Source organism: Chelonia mydas, chromosome 6, assembly GCF_015237465.2.
Source record: "Chelonia mydas isolate rCheMyd1 chromosome 6, rCheMyd1.pri.v2, whole genome shotgun sequence".
Lineage (NCBI taxonomy): Eukaryota > Metazoa > Chordata > Testudines > Cheloniidae > Chelonia > Chelonia mydas.
In genome coordinates this window covers 36,972,930-36,997,661 of record NC_051246.2, presented here as the reverse complement: position 1 = coordinate 36,997,661, position 24,732 = coordinate 36,972,930, and the positions used below count along the sequence as shown (strand labels likewise).

General features: G+C 42.0%; 1 protein-coding gene across 3 annotated transcripts in view; it reads left to right on the top strand.

The window, feature by feature from the left end:
* The window catches only part of SBF2 (SET binding factor 2), a 555,773-nt gene that overhangs the window by 432,951 nt on the left and 98,090 nt on the right, over positions 1–24,732 (top strand). For all 3 annotated transcript variants that reach the window (XM_027819477.3, XM_027819476.3, XM_037899793.2), the window contains exons 18-24: positions 3,900–4,070; positions 8,257–8,519; positions 16,128–16,300; positions 16,590–16,663; positions 17,071–17,266; positions 22,038–22,165; positions 24,537–24,712. In XM_027819477.3, coding sequence (XP_027675278.2) covers positions 3,900–4,070; positions 8,257–8,519; positions 16,128–16,300; positions 16,590–16,663; positions 17,071–17,266; positions 22,038–22,165; positions 24,537–24,712 — 1,181 coding nt within the window. The remainder of the gene's footprint in view (positions 1–3,899; positions 4,071–8,256; positions 8,520–16,127; positions 16,301–16,589; positions 16,664–17,070; positions 17,267–22,037; positions 22,166–24,536; positions 24,713–24,732) is intronic.

The window sequence follows — 24,732 nt, the reverse complement described above, 5'->3', positions numbered from 1 at the left end:
TAGGTTGGATATTCGGAAAAACTTTTTCACTAGGAGGGTGGTGAAGCACTGGAATGGGTTACCTAGGGAGGTGGTGGAATCGCCTTCCTAAGAAGTTTTTAAGATCAGGCTTGACAAAGCCCTGGCTGGGATGATTTAGTTGGGGATTGGTCCTGCTTTGAGCAGGGGCTTGGACTAGATGACTTCCTGAGGTCCCTTCCAACGCTGATATGCTATGATTCTATATATTAGTTTATGTAAAATATATCTTTCAGGTGCAGAGTATCTTTTATGTGATGTTTAACAATTGTTAGTGTGGTACTTTGTACTAAACTAGATGTAAATATGCATATCCTTCATCATCCAGACTTACTGCTGCTGTAGCTATAACAACTTCTTCGAGTGCTGGTTCCTATATATATTCCCCTATGGGTATGCACGCACTCCATGCACCGGACACCGGAGAATTATAGTAAGTATTGTGCTTTGGTCCACGCCTGTACCCCAGCTTTCCTCGTGCGCCATGCCAAGGCTATAAGGGGCAGTGCAGACTGACATCTCTCCAGTTGTTTCTCATGGCTGGAGTTGGAATATCCAGTGTCTAGAACTGATCCTCTTCAGCATTTTTTCCAGTGACTATTTTTCAGAGTTTTATAAAGTTAGTTGCTATTGTTAGTAGTTCATTAGTTTAGATAGTAGTTATTTCAAAACCTCACCTGGGGAATCCTCTGATCCCCTAGTGCAGGACTTAATTATGCCCAGGCTTCCAGACATTAAGAATTGCATCTCATGCCCTCACTCCTGATGTGTCAGGGACAACTGCCAGCTCTACCTCTGGTGCCTCAGACAAGCTCATATTTCTGCTAAGTGCAGTATCTGCCATTGCTTTCCTAACCAAATGTGACAGGCATGAGAATTCCAGCTTCAGAAACACCTAATGGAACACTCCATGAGGCCCCAATCAAATCCAAGCCAGGGAGACCCCCCTGCATATCAGCTGAAACATTGATGAGTACACATTCTAGCTCAGTGTCTGACTCAGGAAAGGGAAGGACCCTTTGTCTGGGCATTCTCACTAGTATAAGGGGTACTCTCATAACCGTAAAAATAGATCGCCTCCTAGTTCTAAGAGAAAGGATCTCTCCCCACTCCATACAAGTTGGGCAAGTCCTTGCACCCAGGACACAAAGATTTAGGTTCTCCTAAATTTCATGGCAGTGATCAGAAGGCGCATATGAGCAAGGCTCCTTCAGTACTGTTCCATGCGCCACCATTGACACCGAATATGGTACCAACTAAAACTAAGCATCAGGACCTGAAGGACCAGCCGTGATCACATGGTCAGAGGCTCCTTCACATGCAGTATCTTCACAGCCCCAAAAGGAACCACCAATTACTAAGAGTTCCTTTACACCAACTCCGCTGGCACAAGGCAACAACCTGCAACCTTCCAAGGCTCCAGTATACTACACCACTCCAGGGGATATCTTCATCCTCCTGGAGCCGCAGTCTCCCCTGTTGTTAGGACCAACCCTCAACAGGGAGATCCTAAGACCAGGGAAAAGCCTATCTCCCAGTCCATCCATTAGCTGCAGCTTCCCAACACCAGTACTGACAGCACCACCAATGGAACCAGATCGGACCTTCTCATCATTGGGAGAGTCAGACATACTGGTGGAACATCGTTCCCTCCACCAAGGCAGTTCAGCCCAGAAAGGGGATTGAGAATCTTCTACTACCTGTCTCATCCATCCTGATTGTGACCCATTCTCAGAAACAATGTCTTGGGAATCACAACTTACATTTGAACCCTCAAATTGGCCTTACTGGGGACTATGGAACTTGTATGAATGGCATTCAGAATCCATGCTATCCAATAGGGAGTCTTTCCACCTCTCCTCTCCAAGAGGCCAATCAGAACCTCCTGAGCTTACGGAAGAGGAAAAAGGTGAACCGGATCCTTGGTACCACCAATACCAGCAAATATTTCTCCCTTCTCCCCCAGTGGGGCATTTGTTCCTGCCTCACCATTTCTTTCAGTTGGCCACAGACAGTTTCAAGAGCTGCTTCAGAGAGTAGCAGAAGAGCTCCAAATCCCTTTAGATGAGGTCCAGGACTCTCAACGCAAGCTTGTGTACATTCTACCACCTACGGGATCTAGCTGACTAGCACTCCCAGTCAACGAAGCCATACTGGAACCTGCAAGAACTGTGTGGAATGCACCAGCCACCTGTGCTTCTACCCCTAAGAAGGCAGAAAAGCAGTATTTTGCCCCAGCTAAGGGAGCAGAGTTCTTGTTCTCCAATCCTGTCCCACACTCCCTAGTCATCCAACCAGCCATGGAAAAGTTGAGACAACAATATGCAAGAGCTGCTCTTGCAGATAAGGATGCCAAGAGTTTAGACCTTATGGTGAGAAGGTTATTTACTTCCACCAGCCTCTAATTTAGAATTTCCAACTAACAGGCTCTCATGGCAAACGGACAATTACCTGTAAATGGGCACTCACCTCTTGAGTGCCTCCAAGCAGCTGGGTGCTGTATCACAGTCCTTTTCGTGGCCCCGGTCTCACCCTGGGGGCTGCCAGCTAAACCACAAAGTCCAAATGAATCCCTTCCGTGGTAGTAGTCCCTTTGCCTTGGTAGGGTCTTAAACCTCAGTTCTAGGCCTTTTAAATTCAGCCTTTTGTTTGGGCTCCCATATAAGCCCTCTCCCCTTCTTGGGGTTTATGCCACTTTACCCATGGCTGATAGGGGAACCGAGGCCCACACACTACTTTGGGTTCCAAGCCAGGGATCCTATACACAGCAGTCCACATACTGCTTACTTGAATCCTTTGCTGATATTTCCCTGGTCTTCTTCATACCGGGCCCTTTTAACTCCAGCCCTCTCTCAGGGCCAGTGTCTTCTGGTTATTCTCTCTCTACAATCCCAGCTATGTACGTTCAGCCAGCTATAGATCTGTCTAATAGTTGGCTCTTTGGCCCAAGAGGAGAACCCTTCTTCACTCCTCTGGTCCCAGCCAGAAACTCACCTGCTAAGGCCAGGCAGCTCCTTTTTTTGTGGTCCAGCAGGATCCTGATTGGGTGTTCCTAGCTCTTCTGGCCCTTGGAGGACCAGGTCTCTTGTGGTTTTCAAAATGGCTGCTCAGAAGAATCCTCTCTAAGCAAACCTGGAGGACCCATCTTCAGTGCTCTTTTCCTCTCAACCCACTGCTTCTTGGGACACAGTGAGTAGAACCACAGGGCCCTCAGGATGGAGCCTCAAAGGCCAAGTGCACTCCATCAAATTACTCCAGGAGAACAGGCTTCAATTTCAAACCCATGATTTTTATTTGGAAATCTGATATTCTGCTAATATCTTGGTTATTTGAAATTATATGATTGCATTTCTTACTCTGAAATACAAAAACTACAGAATAAACTTTACATGGATGAAGGAATATCCTAACACTTCTTCGACGATCCATTATTCATACTGAATGGCTTTAGAATATCAGTAATAAAAAGTGAAAGATTACATACTGTTTGGCAGCTAAGCTATATTTTGTATTAAAAAATTATTCTTTAAAGATACCATCATCACAGGATTTTCACTCGTGAGTCTTGCCTCCAGTGCAACCCAAGCAGGCCCTGTCTTGTACTGGCAGATCGAGACTCTAGAATGAGAATCACCCTTTGAGATGATATCTTCAAAGAAGCAAAATTACATGTAAGTAATTTTTCTTTTTGCCGTGTTATGATAGATCTGAAGGGATACATTGCAATGGATCTTATGTGAGTACAGCTTTTAAAGTAAACAAAACTCCAAATAGATACATAGATAAAGTGTACTGAGCCTGCATATTCCACTGTTGTAAAAATATATCAATATACACATTGATGATTATTTTAACTGATATTCTTATTTCTGTGCTTTCAGAAACTGGCACCTGGAGTTAGTCAGTTTGCTTACACCTGTGTACAAGACCACTCTATATGGGCTAACCAACAGTTTTGGGAAACCACATTTTATAGTGATGTGCAAAATCAAGTTCGTTCCTTGTATCTCACAGCTAGGGAAGACAATCATACAATACGTTTGAAACAAAAGGTAAGAGAATATATAAAATAAATGAAGTGCAAAAAAACTATGTTACTGCAGTATAGTGGCTGACATTTTACATGCAACAAAAGTCATGAAGATGTAAGTTTATGGCTCTCTGCACTTCTACAAATGTAGTGTTTTCTTGTTACTATTTCCACATTAAATAGATATATGTTATTAACTTTGTTCTGTAATCTGCATCTGAAATTTATCTAAGTTATGGGGGCAAAGTTGTGAAATATAACTTGTGGACATACTTTACAGTATATTGCCCTTGATTTATGTGCAGATTAATGACAAATAATAAAACTTTAATTTTTTTTTACCCACTGATACCCAAAGGTCTCCATCACAGGGAGTTATTCCCGGGTATGAAGGAAAGTTCTGAATTTCATTGCTGTCTCAACTTTAACATTCCACTAAAATATATTTTCCTTTAATTTCCTAAGCAAAAAAAAATCCTTTTAGTGACTTTATAGTATGCAAACTTTATATTGCATTTCAGAGACATTTTGCTAGGCAGGAAAACAGCTTTTAGCCTTGTTGATTCATCAGCACTCAGCTCCCTTAACTCCAGATCATTTATATCTCCCAAACAACATAATTTACTGTCGCAGCTGGGGGAAAGTGTTTCTGTAATGGAGGAATGGATGAATGATGTGCGCATTCAGAAAATACTAAAATAAGAATGTTCCACCAAGCTGTGTATCATCATGCCAGGTGTGATCTACTGGACCATCCCTATCCTCTTCTGTTATGTGAGCTCCCCAGAACCATCATCCCTAATCATGTGATTTGAGATATAAGTACTACCAAGGACATATGATGAGAAGAGAGAGGGTTGCAGAGTATAGATCCACATAACCATATGGGCTTGGGAAGAGTGAGATGCAGAGAATGCACCCTCAGTCATGTGGTTTGTCAGGGGGATGGGAAAAGTTGCTGAATGAGGAAGTCCCCTGTCCACTTGTGGTGTGTGGAAAGCTGCGGAGGGAAGGAAATTGCTGTAAGGGAGGACACACAGGCAGACATCCATATTCACATTCCCAGATAATGTATAATTGTACTGAAAATTACTTGGAAAAATGTTTCCACATTGAATAGATCCCTGCTATTTTAATTCTTTATCACCAGCTAAATGAGGGTACATGATATCAGCTACCAGATGTCTTTATTTGAATTTCCTCGGGCTATCATATAATTAGCTGACATGCCATCTACCGTGTTTACAGAAAGCAAATGCTTGAATTGGAACCCAGCATGTGAAAACATGAACATTTAAGCTGTGCTATAAATTATGTATATCTACACAAGCCTCACCTGAACACCATAGGACTTTGGACTAAATCATCTGTGTCAGGCAATTAGGGTATGTCTACACTACGAAATTAGGTCAATTTTATAGAAGTCGATCTTTAGAAATCGATTTTATACAGTCGATTGCGTATGTCCACACTAAGTGCATTAAGTCAGCGGAGTGCATCCTCACTACCGTGGCTAGCATCGACTTAGCTATCCCACAGGTCCCGCAGTCTCCGCCGCCCATTGGAATTCTGGGTTAAGCTCCCAATGCCTGATGGGGCAAAAACATTGTCGCGGGTGGTTTTTCGTACATGTCGTCAGTCGCCCCTCCCTCTGTGAAAGCAACGGCAGACAATTGTTTCGCGCCTTTTTCCTGCGCAGACGCCATACCACTGCACTTCAAAACCTACTGAATTCCAGCCTTCTGTTACTTGGGCAGTCCTCTGGGGTGGAGTGGTTGGGTGCCCGGAGGCACCCCCCCTCGTTCTTGGGCATCTGGTTGAGGAGGCTATGGAACTTGGGGAGGAGGGTGGGTGGTTACACAGGGGCTGCAGCGGTTGTCTGTGCTCCTGCTGCCTTTCCTGCAGCTCCACTAGATGCTGGAGCATATCAGTTTGATCCCCCAGTAGCCTCAGCATTGCATCCTGCCTCCTCTCATCGCACTGCTGCCACCTCTCATCTTGCTCCCGGAGATGATAGGGGGAGCATTGAAACATTTGCAGCTGTGGGAGGGAAAAAAGGGAGAGTAGTATTTAAAAAGACACATTTTAGAGAACAATGGGTAGACTCTTTCACGGTGAACTAAGCTGTTAACATTACATAGCACATGTGCTTTCAGTACAAGGTCGCATTTTGCGTCTTATATTGAGGGCCTGCCGGTTTGGTGTGAGAGGTCACACACGCAGGGCCGGGCAACAGAATTCGGCTTGCAGGCAGCCATGATAAGCCACAGTCTTTCGGCTTCTTCAACCTTCATAACATGTGGGAGTGGTTTCAAACAGGAGTGCCCTCCTTTCCAATACCAAGCACCCGTTAGGTTGGCCATTTAAAAGGAGGGGCTGCTGTTTTCGGGGTAATGTGCAGCACAAACCCAACTAAACCCCCCCACCTACCCAATTCTCTGGGATAATCACTCTCCTGAGGATAACACAGAGAGATAAAGAACGGATGTTCCTTGAATGCCAGCAAACACCAGGACCATACGCTGCCATGCTTTGTTATGCAATGATTCAAGACTACGTGCTACTGGGCTGGTGTGGTAAAGTGTCCTACCATGGAGGACGCAATAAGGCTGCCCTCCCCAGAAACCTTTTGCAAAGGCTTTTGGAGTACCTCCAGGAGAGCTTCATGGAGATGTCCCTGGAGGATTTCTGCTCCATCCCCAAACACGTTAACAGACTTTTCAGCAGTAGCTGTACTGGCCACGAATGCATCCCAAGTCTTCAGGGCAAATTAATCATTAAACATGCTTGCTTTTAAACCATATATTATATTTACAAACGTACACTCACCAGAGGTGCCTTCTCCAGCTTCATGGTCCGCGAGCCCGCCTTGGGAGGGTTGGGAGGGTATTGGCTCCAGGGTGATAAACAGTTCTTGGTGGTCTGGGAGATGGTTTCTCCTCTTGCCTGCTGTGCACTATCCTCCTCCTCATCTTCCTCATCCCCAAAATCCTCATCCGTGTTGCATGAGACTCCCCCCTTGCAGGTGTCCACGGACAGGGGTGGGGTAGTGGTTGGGCCCCCTCCTAGAATTGCATGCAGCTCATCATAGAAGTGGCATGTCTGGGGCTCTGACCCAGAACGGCCATTTGCCTCTCTGGTTTTTTGGTAGGCTTGCCTGAGCTCCTTAATTTTCACGCGGCACTGCTGTGGGTTCCTGTTGTAGCCTCTGTCCATCATGCCCTTGGAGATTTTTGCAAATATTTTGGCATTTCATCTTTTGGAACAGAGTTCTGATAGCACGGATTCGTCTCTCCATACAGCAATCAGATCCAGTTCCTCCCGTTGGGTCCATACTGGAGCTCTTTTGCGATTCTGGGACTCCATGGTCAACTGTGCTGATGAGCTCTGCATGGTCACCTGTGCTGATGAGCTCGCCACGCTGGCCAAACAGGAAATGAAATTCAAAAGATCCTGGGGCTTTTCTTGTCTACCTGGCTAGTGCATCTGAGTTGAAAGTGCTGTCCACAGCGGTCACAATGGAGCACTCTGGGATAACTCCTGGAGGCCAAGACCATCTAATTGCATCCACACTACCCCAAATTCGACCCGGCTATGTCGATTTCAGCGCTCATCCCCTCGTCGGGGAGGAGTACAGAAATCGATTTCAGAGCCCTTTAAGTCGACAAAAATGGCTTCGTCATGTGGACGGGTGCAGGGTTAAATTGATCTAACGCTGCTAAATTTGACTTAAACTCGTAGTGTAGACCAGGGCTTAGCTGCATCTTATTTCTCCATCCAAATAAAGCTTGATCTCTGCCTGAGTTTGACTCTGCAAGCTGAAAAGAACAGCTATATAATAGACTGTTAAACCCAACTCAGCAAAAAATGAATACACAAAGATGGTATGGGCTAGAAAACACTAGAACTGAATCAAACTATTAAATTGAACTTGGCTATACTATGCTGTTTGCATTATTTCAGTACAATACCTTCATCCTTTTCAGGATGCAATCCTTAAGTCCTATTACAAGTAGATATAATTGTTAGATTATTTTTTTTACTTTTTACATAATGAAATGAAGAGTTCAACACTTTGGAATTAATGTGAATATCTCTTTTCTTAATGTTAATAATATAACTTTGGAATTAATGTGAATATCTCTTTCCTTAATGTTAATAATATAACTCTATCATCTATTGTTTTTATGTGGCAATATTTATTCTAGGAGAAAAATTCTGTAGGTCTGGACCAGGAGAAAACAGCCATGGATCTGGCTGCTGAGCAGTTGCGTTTATGGCCAACACTCAATAAAGAAACTCAGCAGGAGCTAATACAGAATGAGGAAAGTACAGTTTTCAGTCAGGCAATTCATTTTGCTAATCTCATGGTCTACCTGCTAGTGCCACTGGACACAAGTAAAAACAAACTATTGAGAACATCAGCTACAGGAGACTGGGAGAGTGGAAGCAACAGCATTGTCACAAATAGGTACGTAAATAAAAAGACATGGTTTGGTAGTAAGCAATTGTGGGATGTAACTCGGTCCTTTTAATAAAAATACTATATTAATTATAAAAATTAAACACAGGAGGACTTTACAATAATGAAAGTTCATGTCCTATGTTAACGTTTGTAACAATGTAAAAGTAAGGAACTTTGGAATTGTAATTCCTGCTGATATTCTTTCTAACCTTCTGTTCAGTTTGCAGTGCTCTGTATTCTTAATACCAGTAATATCAACATAATGTTTTAATATCATCCAAAAAGTGCCATTTTCTCCTTTGACACAATCCTTACTTCTCTAAGCAGTTTCAGAGTATTGAGCTATTAAAAACATTATGCCAGCAAAGCAATATTTCCTTTGATAGTAATTAAGGCTGTAAGGCAATTCAGTAGTGGATGATGTGACCATTCTGTGCATTTTGTACGTTAGCCTAAGATCTTAATCCTGCAAACTGCTCTAAATACACAAAGTCCTGGTGAAGTGAGTGAAGTTCTGTGCAAGCACAGGGATCCACCTGTGCAGAGCACCTTGCTGGTCTAAATTTGTAAAGCATTTTATGACCTTTCCAATAACAGGTGTTATGTAAACTATTGTTCATGGAGCATATAAAACTCTGCAAGAAATAAAGGGAATGTGATATAACAAGGCTCACCCCGTTCTCAAGTACCTAAAACATTGTTTTCAAATAATCTCAAAGGCATCAGAGAAATTCTACTGTGTGCACCTTTTCTTTTTGGGATAACTGATTCAAGAGCAATATATTAAGGAGTCCAGAAGCTTAGCATGGTCATTCTCATGTAACATGATACTTTTTCATTTGTATTGAGGAATAAGGAAGAAAACTCCTTCCCTGTGCACTTTAGTACCAACATAAACAAAATCACATCGTCTAGAATTAGCAATTAGCTCCTTAGTTATAATAGATTTGGGGGTCAGGAGTAGCCATTAGTGACAGGGAACACTGAAAATACATTAAATACCTAGGTATTTATTTAGATAAAGTGCTCTCACCCTTACTCTCTTTTCTTCCTTTCTTTGAATTGATCAAAATTTGACCAAAAGAGTAATAATTATTAAATTGCCTTTTTGCTAGCAAATATTGGAAATGATTCCATGTACATTTAAATGGACTTTAAGAAGTAGGGCATTGGCAAAATTCATATTGTCTTCAACAGGACTAGGAGAAGACCAGTAACATTTTCTATAATAGTGAAATAGAAGTGTAGATTGATATTTTGCTGGCTGTGGAAATCATGTAACTTGCAATCATTTAAGAAATTCACAATCAGTTTTACATTCATCATCCAGTCTGGAAATATTTGTTGGTGTCTCTGTTGTTTATTCTGTAAAATGCCCAAACCAACAAAACCATGTTCTCTTCTCAAGTATCATTATAAATATGACAACACTTCCAAATGTTTTTGTTTAATAACTAGAGATCGTGAGAGAATAGGAGTGTCACAGATTAGAGCTCTTGAATGATCCAAAGGCTGAAACATAAGTAGTTATTGCACGATGTCTTTCCATTATCATCCTCTCATACTTCAGTGAGATTATTTAAATCTATATGCAGTACTTGTCCTTTGGGCATTGTTTAAATGATTGCTAATTGTGTGGTAAGTATGTGGTAGTTTGATACTAAAGGAGATAAGGCTGACTGGCAACTCCATGTTGCTGCTGAAGAGAATGTACAGTTTTACTTTAAAATTTGTATAGTTGCTTACAGTCTACATAGAAATTTTAAGTTCAGTTTTCATTCTTATTTTTTCACTTACCCTACCTTCCTTTTCTTCTTAATTCCTTAGAACAGCTACGAAATACAAATTATTTGAATTATTATTTTGCATGCCATTTCTTGGAGAAAGGCAACCGTCTCACATATAAGGGATCCTTTGCTACCACTTAAAATGACATGCATTTCATAGGGACAGTCAGACTGTTGATAAATTAGGACACTTAGTATTATCATTTTAGACAAAGGAGTTCTTTTTATGTTGAAAACCAGCTTCCATTATCTTCACTTGCAGTTTTGAATACTCGGCCCTTCTACAAATTAAGCCGCTACTCTCTCAAGTTGTGAGGAACACAGTTAGTGATCACCAGTGAAACGTTTGGTGTAAGTGATTTGCCTAGCATCTCATAGGAACTGTATAGCGATGTCAGAGGTGGAATCCAATTCTCCAGGATAGTAGTCAACTGCCTGTACCAGGAGACCATTCTTTCTCTTCCTGCAATCCCTTGCCTTAGTCAGTACACACTTTCCAACTTCCACAACAACTAAGTCTGGGGTCCTACAAACAGCCTCACTCACTGCACAACCCTGATTAATTACCTGAGCACCATCTATTCTGTAACTGAATGAGACAGGAGTCCTATGGAAAAAACAATATATGATTAAAGAATGTAATTCATATGCACAAGGGAAGTGAATTAAGTTTCCACCTTCATTCTGGCACTTCATAATTTCTGAATATTTGACTTTGCAACTTAATTGTTCTTTGAATGTAGGGTTTTTTTAAATGTAATTTATTGTTGTTCTTCGAGTAGTGTCTGTATGGGCGCTCCACTCTAGGTGCATATGCGCCTCAGATTGGAGATTTTAGGTAGCAGTGTCATTCAGCCTATGCATGCGCCCATGCAGCCGCATGCTCTGCACCATATCTGTATAGAGCTGTGTAGGTGAACCGCCATCAGTTCCTTCTCAGCCACCTCAGCAGTGTCCAAGTTGAGCTTACCTCAACTGTATTTTTTCTCTTATCTACTAGTTAGTTAATGTTAGTCCTTAGTGTTAGCTTTGTATTAGTTAGTTGTAATTATTTTTTTTAAATTAAAAATTATAGAGCGAGAGAGAGAGTTAGTTAGTTAGTTACAGTGTAAGGACCATTGTCCTTTCACCTTTTTTTGCCTCTCAGGGGAACTGGGAGGGCATGCCTAGTTCTCCTGTTTGGAAATGCTGACTTTCATGCAGGAAAGCCATCCTGGTGAGTGACAGGCACTCCTGGCATGTCCATAGCCTTGGGGAGTCACACGTTCCCCAAAAGTGTAATTCCTGCTTGGCATTATAATTAAGAGCAAGAAAGAACTGGGAACCTAAGTTATGTCTCCTCATGATGGAGAGTTCTCTCTGACCAGCTTCTGACCCCACCCTGTACAATGATCTCCAAGCAAGTCAGCTGCCTCAGCCTCCTCAATGTAGCACTCCCCTTGAGTATTGAAAATTCATCTCTGGGATCCTCTCAAAAGGACTATAGGAAGCAGTCTTCAAGCCCTCTAGGTAGAAAATCTACCTCAAAGAGATGGTCTCTGGTTCAGACAACCATTTTGACACCTACTGGTCTCCAACTTGGTACCCACATGGCTGCAGGTTCTTCAGGTACCATGAGCACCAGCAAGGCCAAGGGCTCTAAGGGTTCTAGCTCCAGAAGATCAGTACTGTCTGTTGGTTGGAACAGCAGAGAGAAGATCATCAGCTCTTCTGGTACTGACAGAGTCTACCAGGCCCTCAGTACCTAGCACTTTGGCACTGCAGAAGACCAGACACCACCTACTGGTCAATCATTGTAGTGCATAAGACCTTCAGTACCATCAACTCTCTCTGCCACAGTTACTTCTGCCAGGCTGCCTTTTTGGCACCAACCAATGTTCCAGTACTGCAAGAGTTTTGATTCCCAGGGGACCTGGCAGTAACACAAACATCTGAATCTCCTTTGTTTGGCACCAGCCCATCTCGGTATTGAGGACCTCTTGATCTCTGGAAATTTTCCTGGTACCAATGGAGTCTACACCTATCTCTAAGGCTGTCCCTCCCTGACGAAGTGACATTGAGGAAGATGATGGGGACTTCTCATCAGTCTCCCAGATTTCTGTCCATGGCTCTCCTTTCCATTATCAGGGGACCTTCCTTCCTGAGGGAATCAGAACATCTTCTTGAGGGACATCCTCATACTCCATCCCACTGATATGGACACCCTTGGGTGCTTCCCACCCATGCCATATGCACTCTCTCATTGGCTGTACTGGGACCCTTGTGCAGATTAACTACAACAATTCTCCAGGGCCCCTAGTATTTCTCACTGGGAGAAGGGCAGATAATCCCCACCAGCCTCTGTCTCTAGGGTGCCTGATCCACAGGAAGAGACCTTTGAGGAGCAGGAAGTGAGTGGACAAGGAGGTCACTCCAACAACTAATATCTCTTCCTTATCCCCAGATAACATCATTATGCCTCCTGCCTCCTCCAGCATCCCTCGCTGATTATTTCAAACAGTTCTAGGACCTCATTAAAAGTATAGCAGACTCCTTGCAAATTCTACTTGAGGAGGTTAAGGAGTTACAATGTAAACTGCTTGACATGCTGCCTACATCATTGTCTGCCCACATTGTGCTGCCTATTAATGAGGCTCTGATAGAAAATAATTTGGCATACCCCAGCCACAATACAGCTTACCTGGGAATGAGTGACAGGGGATGGATCACTTGATGATTACCTGTTCTGTTCATTCCCTCTGGGGCACCTGGCACTGGCCACTGTCGGAAGACAGGATACTGGGCTAGATGGACCTTTGGTCTGACCCAGTAGGGCCATTCTTATGTTACCTGTAAGAGGGTGGACAAAAATATGTTCTCTCTAAGGATTCTGAATTTTTATTTTCTCATCCCTCCCACAACACCTTTGTGGTTAACACTGTAAACAAATGTGGAAGACAGCACCGCCCTACATCAACACCATATGACAAGGACCAAAATCATCTTGACTTATTTGGCCAAAAATCATGTTCGTGGGGTACTCTACAATTTAAGATCACCGCCTACCCAGCCCTCATGGTGAAATACTAATTATTTGAAGTTTAATTCCTTTATTGAGCATCTTCCATCAGAGCAGCCGGACCAATTTCAGGCAATCATTGCAGAGGGTCAGCTGCTGGCCAGGACATCACCGCAGGCCTCTCTGGGTGCCACTGATACAGCTGCTTATTCTATTTCCACAGTGGTAGTAATGAGGAGGGCCTCCTGGCTGCAGCTCTCGGGGCTTCCAGGGAAATTCCAAAATACAATTGAGGATCTTCCCTTCGATGGATTGAAGCTGTTTGCGAAAAAGACAGACAAGTCCCTGCATACCTTGAAAAACTCAGGATCAACTTGTGTTCTCTGCAAATTTACACCTTTTCACAAAAAAGAAAGTTTAGAAAGTCCCAGACAGCACAGAGGTCTTGTCCCACTCTGTTTCTTGCCTCCCAGGTACCTTACAGACTCCAGCGTAAGAGACAACAGTTCCAAAAGAAGAGACCACCTATTTCTCTGGCATTGACCTGACAACCCACAATTTTGGCACACTAATTTTGACAGGGTGGTCGAGGTGTTCAGTTACCATCCCCATTCATACCTACTTCAACAATCCGCATGTCTCCCTCACTTTGGTGACCCCCTCTCTCACTTCTGCTGAGCTTGGGAACATATCCCTATGGACATGGGGGTTTTGGAGATCATTTCAACAGAACACTCCATCCATTTTACTTCCCTGCTTCCCCATCCCTCTTCAGGGACCCCTCTCACAAGCACCTCCTATGACAGGAAATAGACTCCCTCCTGAATTTGGGTGCTATAGAACCAGTATCTATGTAATACAGAGCGACGGGATTTTATTCCAGGTACTTCCTGGTTCCAAAAAAGAATTGTGGCTGGAAACCCTTTGTGGATCTAAGATTACTCAACAGATTTGCAGATTCAGAATTCAAGATGGTAATTCTTGCAGCAATAATTCCATCATTGGACAAAGGGGATTGGTTCTCAGCCCTTGACCTACATACTTTCATGTAGCGATTCACCCCTTCCACAGACGCTTCCTACGCTTTGCTCTCGGTCAAGAGTATTTTTAATACAGGGCTTTCCCATTCGGTCTCTCCTCTGCACCCAAAGTGTTCTTAAAATTTCTCTCAGTGATGGCTCCTCGTGTTCACAGACATGGAATTCTGATTTTCCCATACCTTGCTCAAGGGACTCTCCTACAGTGAAGTCTCACTGGCCACTCAGAGGGCCCTAGACCTATTTCTCAGACTCCAACTACAATTAAACATCCAAAAGTCCACCTTAATCCCAGTGCAAAGTTTGGAGTTCATAGAAGTTTACCTCAATGTGGTAGTGGCCAAAGCATATCTCCCTTCACACAGGTTCAAAGCCCTAGCCAGTTTAGTCACTACAGTCCAGATCAGCCCCCAAACATCAGCTAGAGATTGTCTCCATGGGACACGTGGCAGCTGATGCCTTTGTGATAAGGCACATGAGCTGCTTTCAGGGGTGGCTCAGAACTGTTTATTCACCAATCAAACAGAGTTTGAACGAATTACTCTTGATGTCCTTGGCCATGAAAAAAATTCTTTAACTGGTGGAAGAACCCTCACAATTTTGTGCATGGGTCCCCTTTTCTCAATCATCTCCAACGTCAGTAATAACAAAGGACACATCTCTTTTGGGGTGGGAAGCCCATCTAAACACTCACTGCTCAAGGCAGGAGGTAACCTCTTGAGTCCATGCTACACATCAACTTACTGGAACTCAGAACAGTCAGAAATGCCTGTCTCCATTTTCTTCCACTGATCAGGACAAATACGTGAAGATCATGACAGACAACATGTCATGCATGTTTTATATCAACCATCAATGGAGAGCGAGATCATCTTCCCTCTGCTCTGGAGCAGTGAGGCTTTGGAATTAGTGCATTCGAAATCAGATCAGCATCTCAGCAGCTTACTTCCCTGGCATGCAAAACATTACAGCAGATACCCTCAGTAGACACATCTCACAGGATCACAAATGGGAAATAGAGCCCATTACACTCCACTGCATATTTTGATTTTGGGGCATCACGCAGAAGACCTGTTCACCACAGCCAAGAACAAGAAACACTCAAGAAACAGACTGTCCCTATGGGTGCTCCACTACCTCCTCTTATCTCCTCTGCTTCAGAGTTCTTTGTGATGGAACTTGGCGGGAGAAAAGGAACTGAGGGTAGTTCACCTGCACAGCTCTGTATGGCTATGGTGCAGAGCATGGGACTGTATGGGATGCGTGTGTGGGCTGAACAGGCACTGCTACCTAAAATCTCTGATCTGAGGCTCATGAGATGCATACACACCTAGAGTGGAGCACACGCGGAAACGCACATCTTGAAGAACCACAGTTACTGCACAGGGTGAGTAACCTTCTCTTTGTTGAGCATGGATTACTGTTTGTGAGAATGATGCTAAGTATAATGAAGAGGAGACGTGGGACCAGACTTCAAGGATTTTCCCTTCTAAGGAACTGTTCCTGTCTACACTAGACTTTTTAGGAAAGTTTTCTACTTCTTTATTTATTACCAGTGCAGCTCCAACAGTGGGAGTGCTGTTGTAGACATGGCACCAGCATACACCGGTGTTTATATTGTTAGTATCTGAAACTGTGCTTGAAGTGTAGAGGCAAAGTGGACTATATATTTAGCTACACTGAATACAGCAGACTTATTAGACAAAAATTATACGGTAGTTATTCTCTGTGTATTATGATTAGGTAACTGGATATTTTACACTAGCGTTTTTTTTTTCCTTTTCTTCTGTAGTATTGCCGGCAGTGTTGCAGAGAGCTATGACACCGAAAGTGGGTTTGAAGACTCTGAGAACAATGATATTGCCAATGCAGTTGTGCGCTTCATCACCAGGTTTATAGACAAAGTTTGTACAGAGAGTGGAGTTACACAGGATCACATCAAGAGCCTTCATTGCATGATACCAGGTAAGAACTGGTTTAAAAAGAAATGTAAATTCGCAAAATTGTCTCTCCTTTCTCTGGGGAACTGATATTTTCCAGTAGAAGTGTATTTTTGGTTTGTTGTTTTCAGTATAGTTTAAGGGTTTGTTTCCTAGACTGTAATTGATGAATTCCAAATAGCCATTGATGACATCTACTCTATTTTTCCTTGACAGTTTAACTCCAGGATGTCAAAACAGTGGAGTTATATTTAGTTTGTTTTACTCTTTCTTATATTGTGTGAGGTTTAATTTATGGTGTCACTGATTCCCAGGGATCGTAGCAATGCACATTGAGACTCTGGAGGCCGTCCATCGAGAGAGTAGAAGACTACCACCAATACAGAAGGTAAGTATTATAAAAGGTGTTTGTATTGGTTACACGTATTGGAATCGTACACAGTTTGAAGTGGCTTCAGCCTTCCTTTTTCTAATATTATGAAGAGACATCTGATCACTGAACAGTATAATCAAGAAATTTTCCACCAGTGATAAATAAAGTGTTTGCCTTTGGTCTCATGAAATATGAACTTATGAAATATGAAAGTAGCAGAGCCAAACTTTTGAACATAAAGAAGTGTTTGCATGCCAACTACTTATTAAGACCCATTTCACTGAGTTGAGTCCAAACTTAGCCTCTCGCAGAGTCAATCTCATAACAATTTTGTATTTAAATTTTTTCATGTCAAATACCAATTTGGTAGATTCCAGTGTTATACTGTACATTATACTTAAAATTCTTATATTTGGGCTCAGCCTAAGATTCTGCGACCAGCTTTGCTGCCAGGAGAAGAGTTTGTGTGTGAAGGTCTCCGTGTGCTGTTGGATCCTGATGGGAGAGAGGAAGCAACAGGAGGATTGCTCGGAGGTCCCCACATTCTCCCAGCAGAAGGAGCCTTGTTCCTTACCACGTACAGAATTATATTTAAAGGCACTCCTCATGATCAGCTAGGTATGGTCTTTCTTACTAAAATCAAAATAATGTATGGTCTGGCAGATATATGAGGCTTTGATCTGGCCCTGCAGTTTATTTAAGCAAGACCATCAAAACACATCTATCCAACAAAAAACTGTTAAGAATTCAATTAAGTATTAATTTACTTCATGTTAATCATCTGTACAGAAATAGACCCTGCACCTAGATTCTTGACTTTATCACTAGATATGATATTTATTTTTGATATTACCGTTCAATTTATCTGCAATTCAAATATTCACCTGAGTTTTTAGGTACTGAATTTTAGCATTGTTCCCATGTCACAGTAGGCCTTTGGGGTCCTATTTACGTAAAATAAAAATATACTTTGAGCTTTCTGTTCATGCTTAACATAAGAACAGCCATTCTGGGTCAGACCAAAAGTCCATCTAGCCCAGTATCTTGTCTTCCAACAGTGGCCTATGCCAGATGCCCCAGAGGGAATGAACAGAACAGGTAATCATCAAGCGATCCATCCTCTGTCACCCGTTTTCAGCTTCTGGCGAACAGAGGCTAGGGACACCATCCCTGCCCATCCTGGCTAATAGCCATCGATGGACCTATCCTCCATGAATTTATCTAATTCTTTTTGGAACCCTGTTATAGTCTTGGCCTTCACAACATCCTCTGGTAAGGAGTTCCACAGGTTGACTGTGCATTGTGTGAAAAAATACTTCCTTTTTTTTTTTTAAACCTGCTGCCTATTAATTTCATATGGTAGCCCCCAGTTCTTGTGTTAAGAGAAGGAGTAAATAACACTTCCCTATTTACTTTTTCCACACCAGTCATGATTTTATAAACCTCTATCATATCCCCCCTTAGTCATCTCTTTTCCAAGCTGAAAAGTCCCAGTCTTATTAATCTCTCCTCATACGGCAGCCGCTCCATGCCCATAATCATTTTTGTTGCCCTTTTCTGAATCTTTTCTAATTCCAGTATATCTTTTTTGAGATGAAGTAACCACATTTGCATGCAGTTTTCAAGATGTGGGCGTACCATGGATTTATGTGGAGGCAATATGATATTTTCTGTCTTATCATCTATGCCTTTCCTAATGATGCCCAACATTCTGTTCGCTTTTTTGACTGCTGCTGCAGATTGAGTGGATGTTTTCAGAGAACTATCCACAATAACTCCAAGATCTCTTTCTTGAGTGACCACATCATTTTATGTGTATCGTTGGGATTATGTTTTGCAGTGTGCATTATTTTGCATTTATCAGCACTGAATTACATCTGCCATTTTGTTGCCCAGTCACCCAGTTTTGAGAGATCCTTTTGTAGCTCTTCACTGTCTGCCTGAGACTTAACTATCTTGAGTAGTTTTGTATCATCTGCAAATTTTGCCGCCTCACTGTTTACCCCTTTTTCCAGATCACTTATAAATATGTTAAATAGGACTGGGCCTAGTACAGACCCCTGGGGGACACCACTATTTACCTCTTTCCATTCTGGACACTGACCATTTATTCCTACCCTTTGTTTCCTATCTTTTAACCAATTACCAATCCATGAGAGAACCTTCCCTCTTATCCCATGACTGCTTACTTTGCTTAAGTGCCTTTGGTGAGGGACCTTGTCAAAAGCTTTCTGAAAATCTAAATACACTATATCCACTGGATCCCCCTTGTCCACATGCTTGTTGACCCCCTCAAAGAATTCTAGTAGATTGGTGAGACATGATTTCCCTTTACAAAAAGCATGTTGACTATTCCCCAACAAATTATGTTCGTCTATGTGTCTGACAATTTTGTTCTTTACTACAGTTTCAACCAGTTTGCCCGGTACTGATGTCAGGCTTACCAGCCTGTAATTGCCATGGTCGCCTTTGGAGCCCTTTTTAAAAATTGGCATCACATTAGCTATCCTCCGGTCATTTGGTACAGAAGCTGATTTAAATGATAGATTACAGACTACAGTTAATAGTCCTGCAATTTCATACCATCTGGTCCTAGTGACTTATTACTGTTTAATTTATCAGTTTGTTCCAAAACCTCCTCTAATTACTCCTCAATCTGGGAAAGTTCCTCAGGTTTGTCACCTAAAAAGCATGGCTCAGGTTTGGGAATTTCCCTCACATCCTCAGCCGTGAAGACTGTTGTAAGGAATTCATTTAGTTTCTCCGCAATGACCTTATTGTCCTTGAGTGCTCCTTTAGCATCTCGATCGTCCAGTGGCCCCACTGGTTATTTAGCAGGCTTCCTGCTTCTGATGTACTTTTTAAAAAAAAAAATGATATTACTTTTTGAGTCTTTGGCTAGCTGTACTTCAAATTCTTTTTTGGCCTTCCTAATTATATTTTTACACTTAATTTGCCAGAGTTTATGCTCCTTTCTATTTTCCTCACTAGGATTTAACTTCCACTTTTTAAAGGATGCCTTTTTGCCTCTCACTGCTTCTTTTACTTTGTTGTTTAGCTACGGTGGCTCTTTTTTGGGTCTCTTACTATGTTTTTTAATTTAGGGTATGCATTTAAGTTGAGCCTCCTATTATGGTGTCTTTAAAAAGTTTCCATGCAGCTTGCAGGGATATTACTTTTGGTGCTGTACCTTTGAATTTCTGTTTAACTAACTCCTTATTTTTGTGTGGTTCCCCTTTCTGAAATCAAATGCTACTGTGTTGGGCTGCTGTGGTGTTTTTTCCGCCACAGGGATGTTAAATTTAATTATATTATGGTCACTATTACCAAGCAATCCAGCTATATTCACTTCTTGGACCTGATCCTGTGCTCCTCTTAGGACTAAATCAAAAATTGCCTCTCCTCTTGTGGGTACCATGGCTAGCTGCTCCAAGAAGCAGTCAGAAGCAGTCGTTTAAGGTGTCACTTTTACAAGCTGAAACAGTTCAGTAGTGTTATCACAAGAGTGAGGGAATGTTGTATAGTGGTTAAAGCTGAAGACTGGCAATCAGGACTCTTGGGTATATTCCTGGCATTCCCACAGACTTGCTGTTTGATTTGGACAAGTCATTTAGTTTCTCTGTGCCTCACTTTCCTCATCTGTAAAATGCTACTTTATGGAGGATTTGTGAAACCTACAGAAGTGCGCTGTGTTCTACAGAAGTACAAAAATATCATTAACGACTAAAGGTTAAAATTTAGTGTCAAGTGATGAGCCATGTCAGGATGGGGGCTTGTAGTTGAGGACTTTAACAGTAAGAGGGAGATAAATTCCTGAACTCAAAGGTCTGCATATGTTCAAACATTTTTAAAAATAGCACAGACTAATAAAAGTGCAGTGATCAAAAACTAAGGAGTGACTCTGAATGGTAGAAATTGAAAAAGCAATTATCTTGGACATATTGGAAACCCTGTGTAATGGAGTTTACTTTTTCCCCTCAACAATCATTACTGGATTAAGTATTGTGTTTAATTATGTCATGGGAAATGTAGTAGTTCTAAAGATCAGATTTTCTTGTTTTGAGATCTCTGCTTCGGTTACTTTATTAAACAAATTCATTTATCAAGCAAAAATGTAAATACATAAAGTTCATAGTTTTTATATAAGGAAACTAATGCATATCAATTATATATGAACTTCAGAATGTAATATGACAAATTACTAGTAGTTAGAGACTGATTTTTGGACCTGCAACAAAATAGTTCTTTCTGTAATTTCCACCATTTAGAAAGAGAGAGAATGAAAAAATATTTTTCCAATCATCCTAATTAATTTCAAATAGGAAAATTGAATGTTAGTTAACAGAATGTTGGGTTGTATGTCATATTTTGGGAATTTATCACCTGCTTTAAAGCCTTTTGCCTAAAGTGAATTCTGGATTGTTATTGGCCTTCTGGCCAAGATCATTTGCCTTATCTTCCATTTCTTTGCACCCATTCATTAACACCTGTTCACAGTAAAATATACTGTATATACTCGTTCATAAGCCGAATTTTTTTTGTAAAAAAGGGAAGCATAAGAGAAGGGGGTCGGCTTATGAACGGATATAGAGATGGGGAGAGGTGGGACACACCCCTTTCCCCCCAACAGAGGGGGCAAGGAGAGGGAGCGAAGCCAGAAGGGAAGAGTCAGGGCCAGAGTCTCTCCACTTCTGGCCACGCTGCTCTCCCTCCAGCCTCCGAAGCAGCTGCAGCTCTGGGTCTGGCAGGCTGCAGCCGCACCACCCAGCCCGCCAGAGCACGCTGCGGCCGTGCCATCCGGCCCAGCCCACTGGAACGTGCTGCAGCTGCGCCGCCCCATGTGGCCCCGAGGAGCATGCTGCGGCCACACTGCCCAGCCTGCCGGAGCAGCTCCGGCCAGGCCAGAGACATCTTCCCCTGGGCCTCCCCAGATAAGGTGGGAAGGGATGGGAGGGGGAGAATGTGGGGGTCCCGGGCTGGGGTGGGGTCATGTGGGGGGTGGTCACAGGGGTTGCTCCCCTGATTCCCAGCTTCTCCCCACAAAAAAATTTCTCCAACAGTTGCCGTCCCGGCCCTTCAGGGTAAGCAGCTGGAGTGCCGGGACACTTTGTTTACTTAGGTTTACCTCCCTGCCTGCGGACTCTCGAGGTAAACAAACCATCTCAGCCCGCCAGTGACTTATCCTGATGGCCCGGGAGCCAAAGTTTGCAGACCCCTGAATTATAGGGTCGGATTATGAATGGGTCATAAAAATTTTCCATTTTTACTTATCCATCTTGGGGGGGGGTCGGCTTATAAACGAACCGGTTTATGATCAAGTATATACGGTAACTAAATCAGTTATGATTCCATGACCTAACATGTCTGTAAATGATTCTGTGGTACTTAGCTGGAGAACAGACAGTGATCCGGAGCTTTCCCATTGCATCTATTATGAAGGAGAAGAAGATTACTATACAGAACCAGCTGCAACAGAATATGCAGGAAGGACTTCAGATCACCTCAGCATCATTTCAGGTAGAATGGAGTGCTTTATTCCTTATACTTTGTAAAACACCTGAAATTATGATCTCATCAAAATAACCTGCTGCAACTAACACCCTGACCCCTGGGAGCGGCTGAGTGTCCTCAGTTCCTGGTGAAGTCAATGGTATTGGAGGTGTCTCAGCATCTCACAGGAACCCGGAAGTGCTTTCCTACGCGCACACACTGGAGCATAAATGGTTTTCACTGCCTGTTTCTCTCACTCCTCACCCCTCCATTGGACCCTGTGGAGGACAATCTTTGGATCCAAAGTGTCTGCTGAAGAGCAAATTGAGTCTGGGCAGGTCAAAACACATGTACATCAAATCTCCTCCATCCCTGTGGAGTTTATCTGGAAAAAATAAGCTCCCTGCCACTCACCAGTTTGTCTGGGTGGATCCATGGCAGGAGGAAGTCCATGGTAGCACAGTTGAAATGGAGCCTGGGGCATCACCGTGGTCGAGAGCTAATCCAGAAGCACAGGGCCTCTCCATAGGTGGCCCTGACCTTTGGTGGAGCCCCACAATCTGTACAGATTCCTGAAAATTTACCAGTTTAGGGACAGGCCCCAGAGCCTATTCTTCAGAGGCATGTAGAACAGGACAGTTTGGAGGGATGGGAATCCTCTGGAGATTTTTTTCCCCAGAGCCAGGAGCCCCCCTACAGTAAATTTAGTGTATGAGGTAATCTGGCCTATGATGAGTCCCTAAATGAAGGGAAGTGGAATGTAAGGTAAAATCTTCAAGAATTGTAATCAATAGAATTAAAATTATGTAATGTGGGGCTTCAAAACATGAAATGTTTAGCTAGATCTGGTTACTACTACAAAAGTTCATTACTTTGTTCAGGACAAAAAAAAATCACAATTTGATAAAATGGAGTGTCTTTCATTTAGGAATATGTCACCAATTTTTTCTTCTTGGTGTTTTGAATAGACACTGTGTAACATCATTTTTATCTCATATACATTATCCTATACAAATGAATGGATTTAATTAACAATTTAAGGAGTCGCTCTTATATGCCTTTCAAGTAGAACAGTAACTGTGAGGCCTTTTGTTTTCCAAAGCCCTTTTTGGAGACTAACAGAAACAATAAAATTTCTAACATCCTTCAGTAGTATGCTAAATACAGACACAACTCAAAGTTTCTGGTTCTGGACTCTGGTCAAATATAATCTCTGCTTTTGTTTAACATAGTTTCGTTTTAGGTTATAAAAACAAAACCAACCAGCAAATGGTTTACTTTCTGTTCCTTTTCTAACAGCCAGAGTTCAATATTATATGAAATAGACCCCTCTCTGCTTTGTGTGTTAATTATGATTATCGAAGGAGAATGGCTACAGCTATATTATTTTAATGTATTTAAAATGTCATATCGGGGTGACCCCTAAATATTCAAGACCTCATTTCAAGGAGGTCCTAGAACAACAGAATTATTAGCCATTTGGAGAGAAAATACGAAAGTAAGTGAAATGAAAATGAAGGATCAGATATGCCTTGTGTACAGCAAACAAGAGACATATAAACAGTAACTTCATCTTGGGACTTATAAAATAACAAATATGTCAGAAATGTTTATTTTGCTTACCCTCACCATGGGAGTTCTTTTTGTCCCTTTTACAGACCCTCATTTTCCCTCTCCTTTATTACTCATCCTCAAGATATAAGAGCTGCCCATCATCCCTCTGGCTAAGAATCATGGGACAGGGCTCCCTTTAAACTGTATAAAAGCCATATTTTGACTGGGAAGAGAGATCAGGGAAGATAATGCAAAGCACTTCCTTTTCCAAGGGTCAGATTTGGTTATCATGCTTCGCTACTAGCACAGTTCTCTAGGCTTTGCAAGGTGAGGAATGAATTGAAATGAATGGAATATAGAAGGATAGTTGTGGTAATTTTTAAATGCTAAACTTTTATAGTATAGTGAGAGAGTCTTTAAATCAGAGTATCATTTTTTTTTACCAGTGTTGTCCTGTCTATCCTCAAGGACCTAGCCCACCAGAACTCTTCCAGCCCTTGCCATCCCATGTAGCAAAAAAATATGGCTAGTGTTTTAACTAATGTAGAAACATTAGTGCAAAAGCTACTTTTTTAGATTTGCTCAGATGTTTTGTCTTAATTTTACAGGAATTCCAGATACTACAGAATGGAGATATTTTGGCATTAGAATATAATATTAAAAAATAAAGTAAAAATAGATAACATGAATTGCCATAATCAGTAACATATACATATTTCTATTTATTTATTAATATATTATTTTACTTCCTTTGTGGGATCTTTTTCATTTTCTTTGATTTCAAAAGTTGCCATATTAAATTATTTCCAGTCTCTAACATGTTGTTATGTCTTTTTATTTGCAGTTAATTAAAGTAGCATTTGATGAGGAAGTAAGTCCTGAAGTGGTAGAAATATTTAGGAAACAGCTAATGAAGTTCCGTTATCCCCAGTCCATCTTTAGCACCTTTGCTTTTGCAGCTGGGCAAACTGCACCGCAGATAATCTTGCCAAAGCAAAAAGAAAAGAACACTTCCTTTCGGTAAGGTATACTCTATTTTT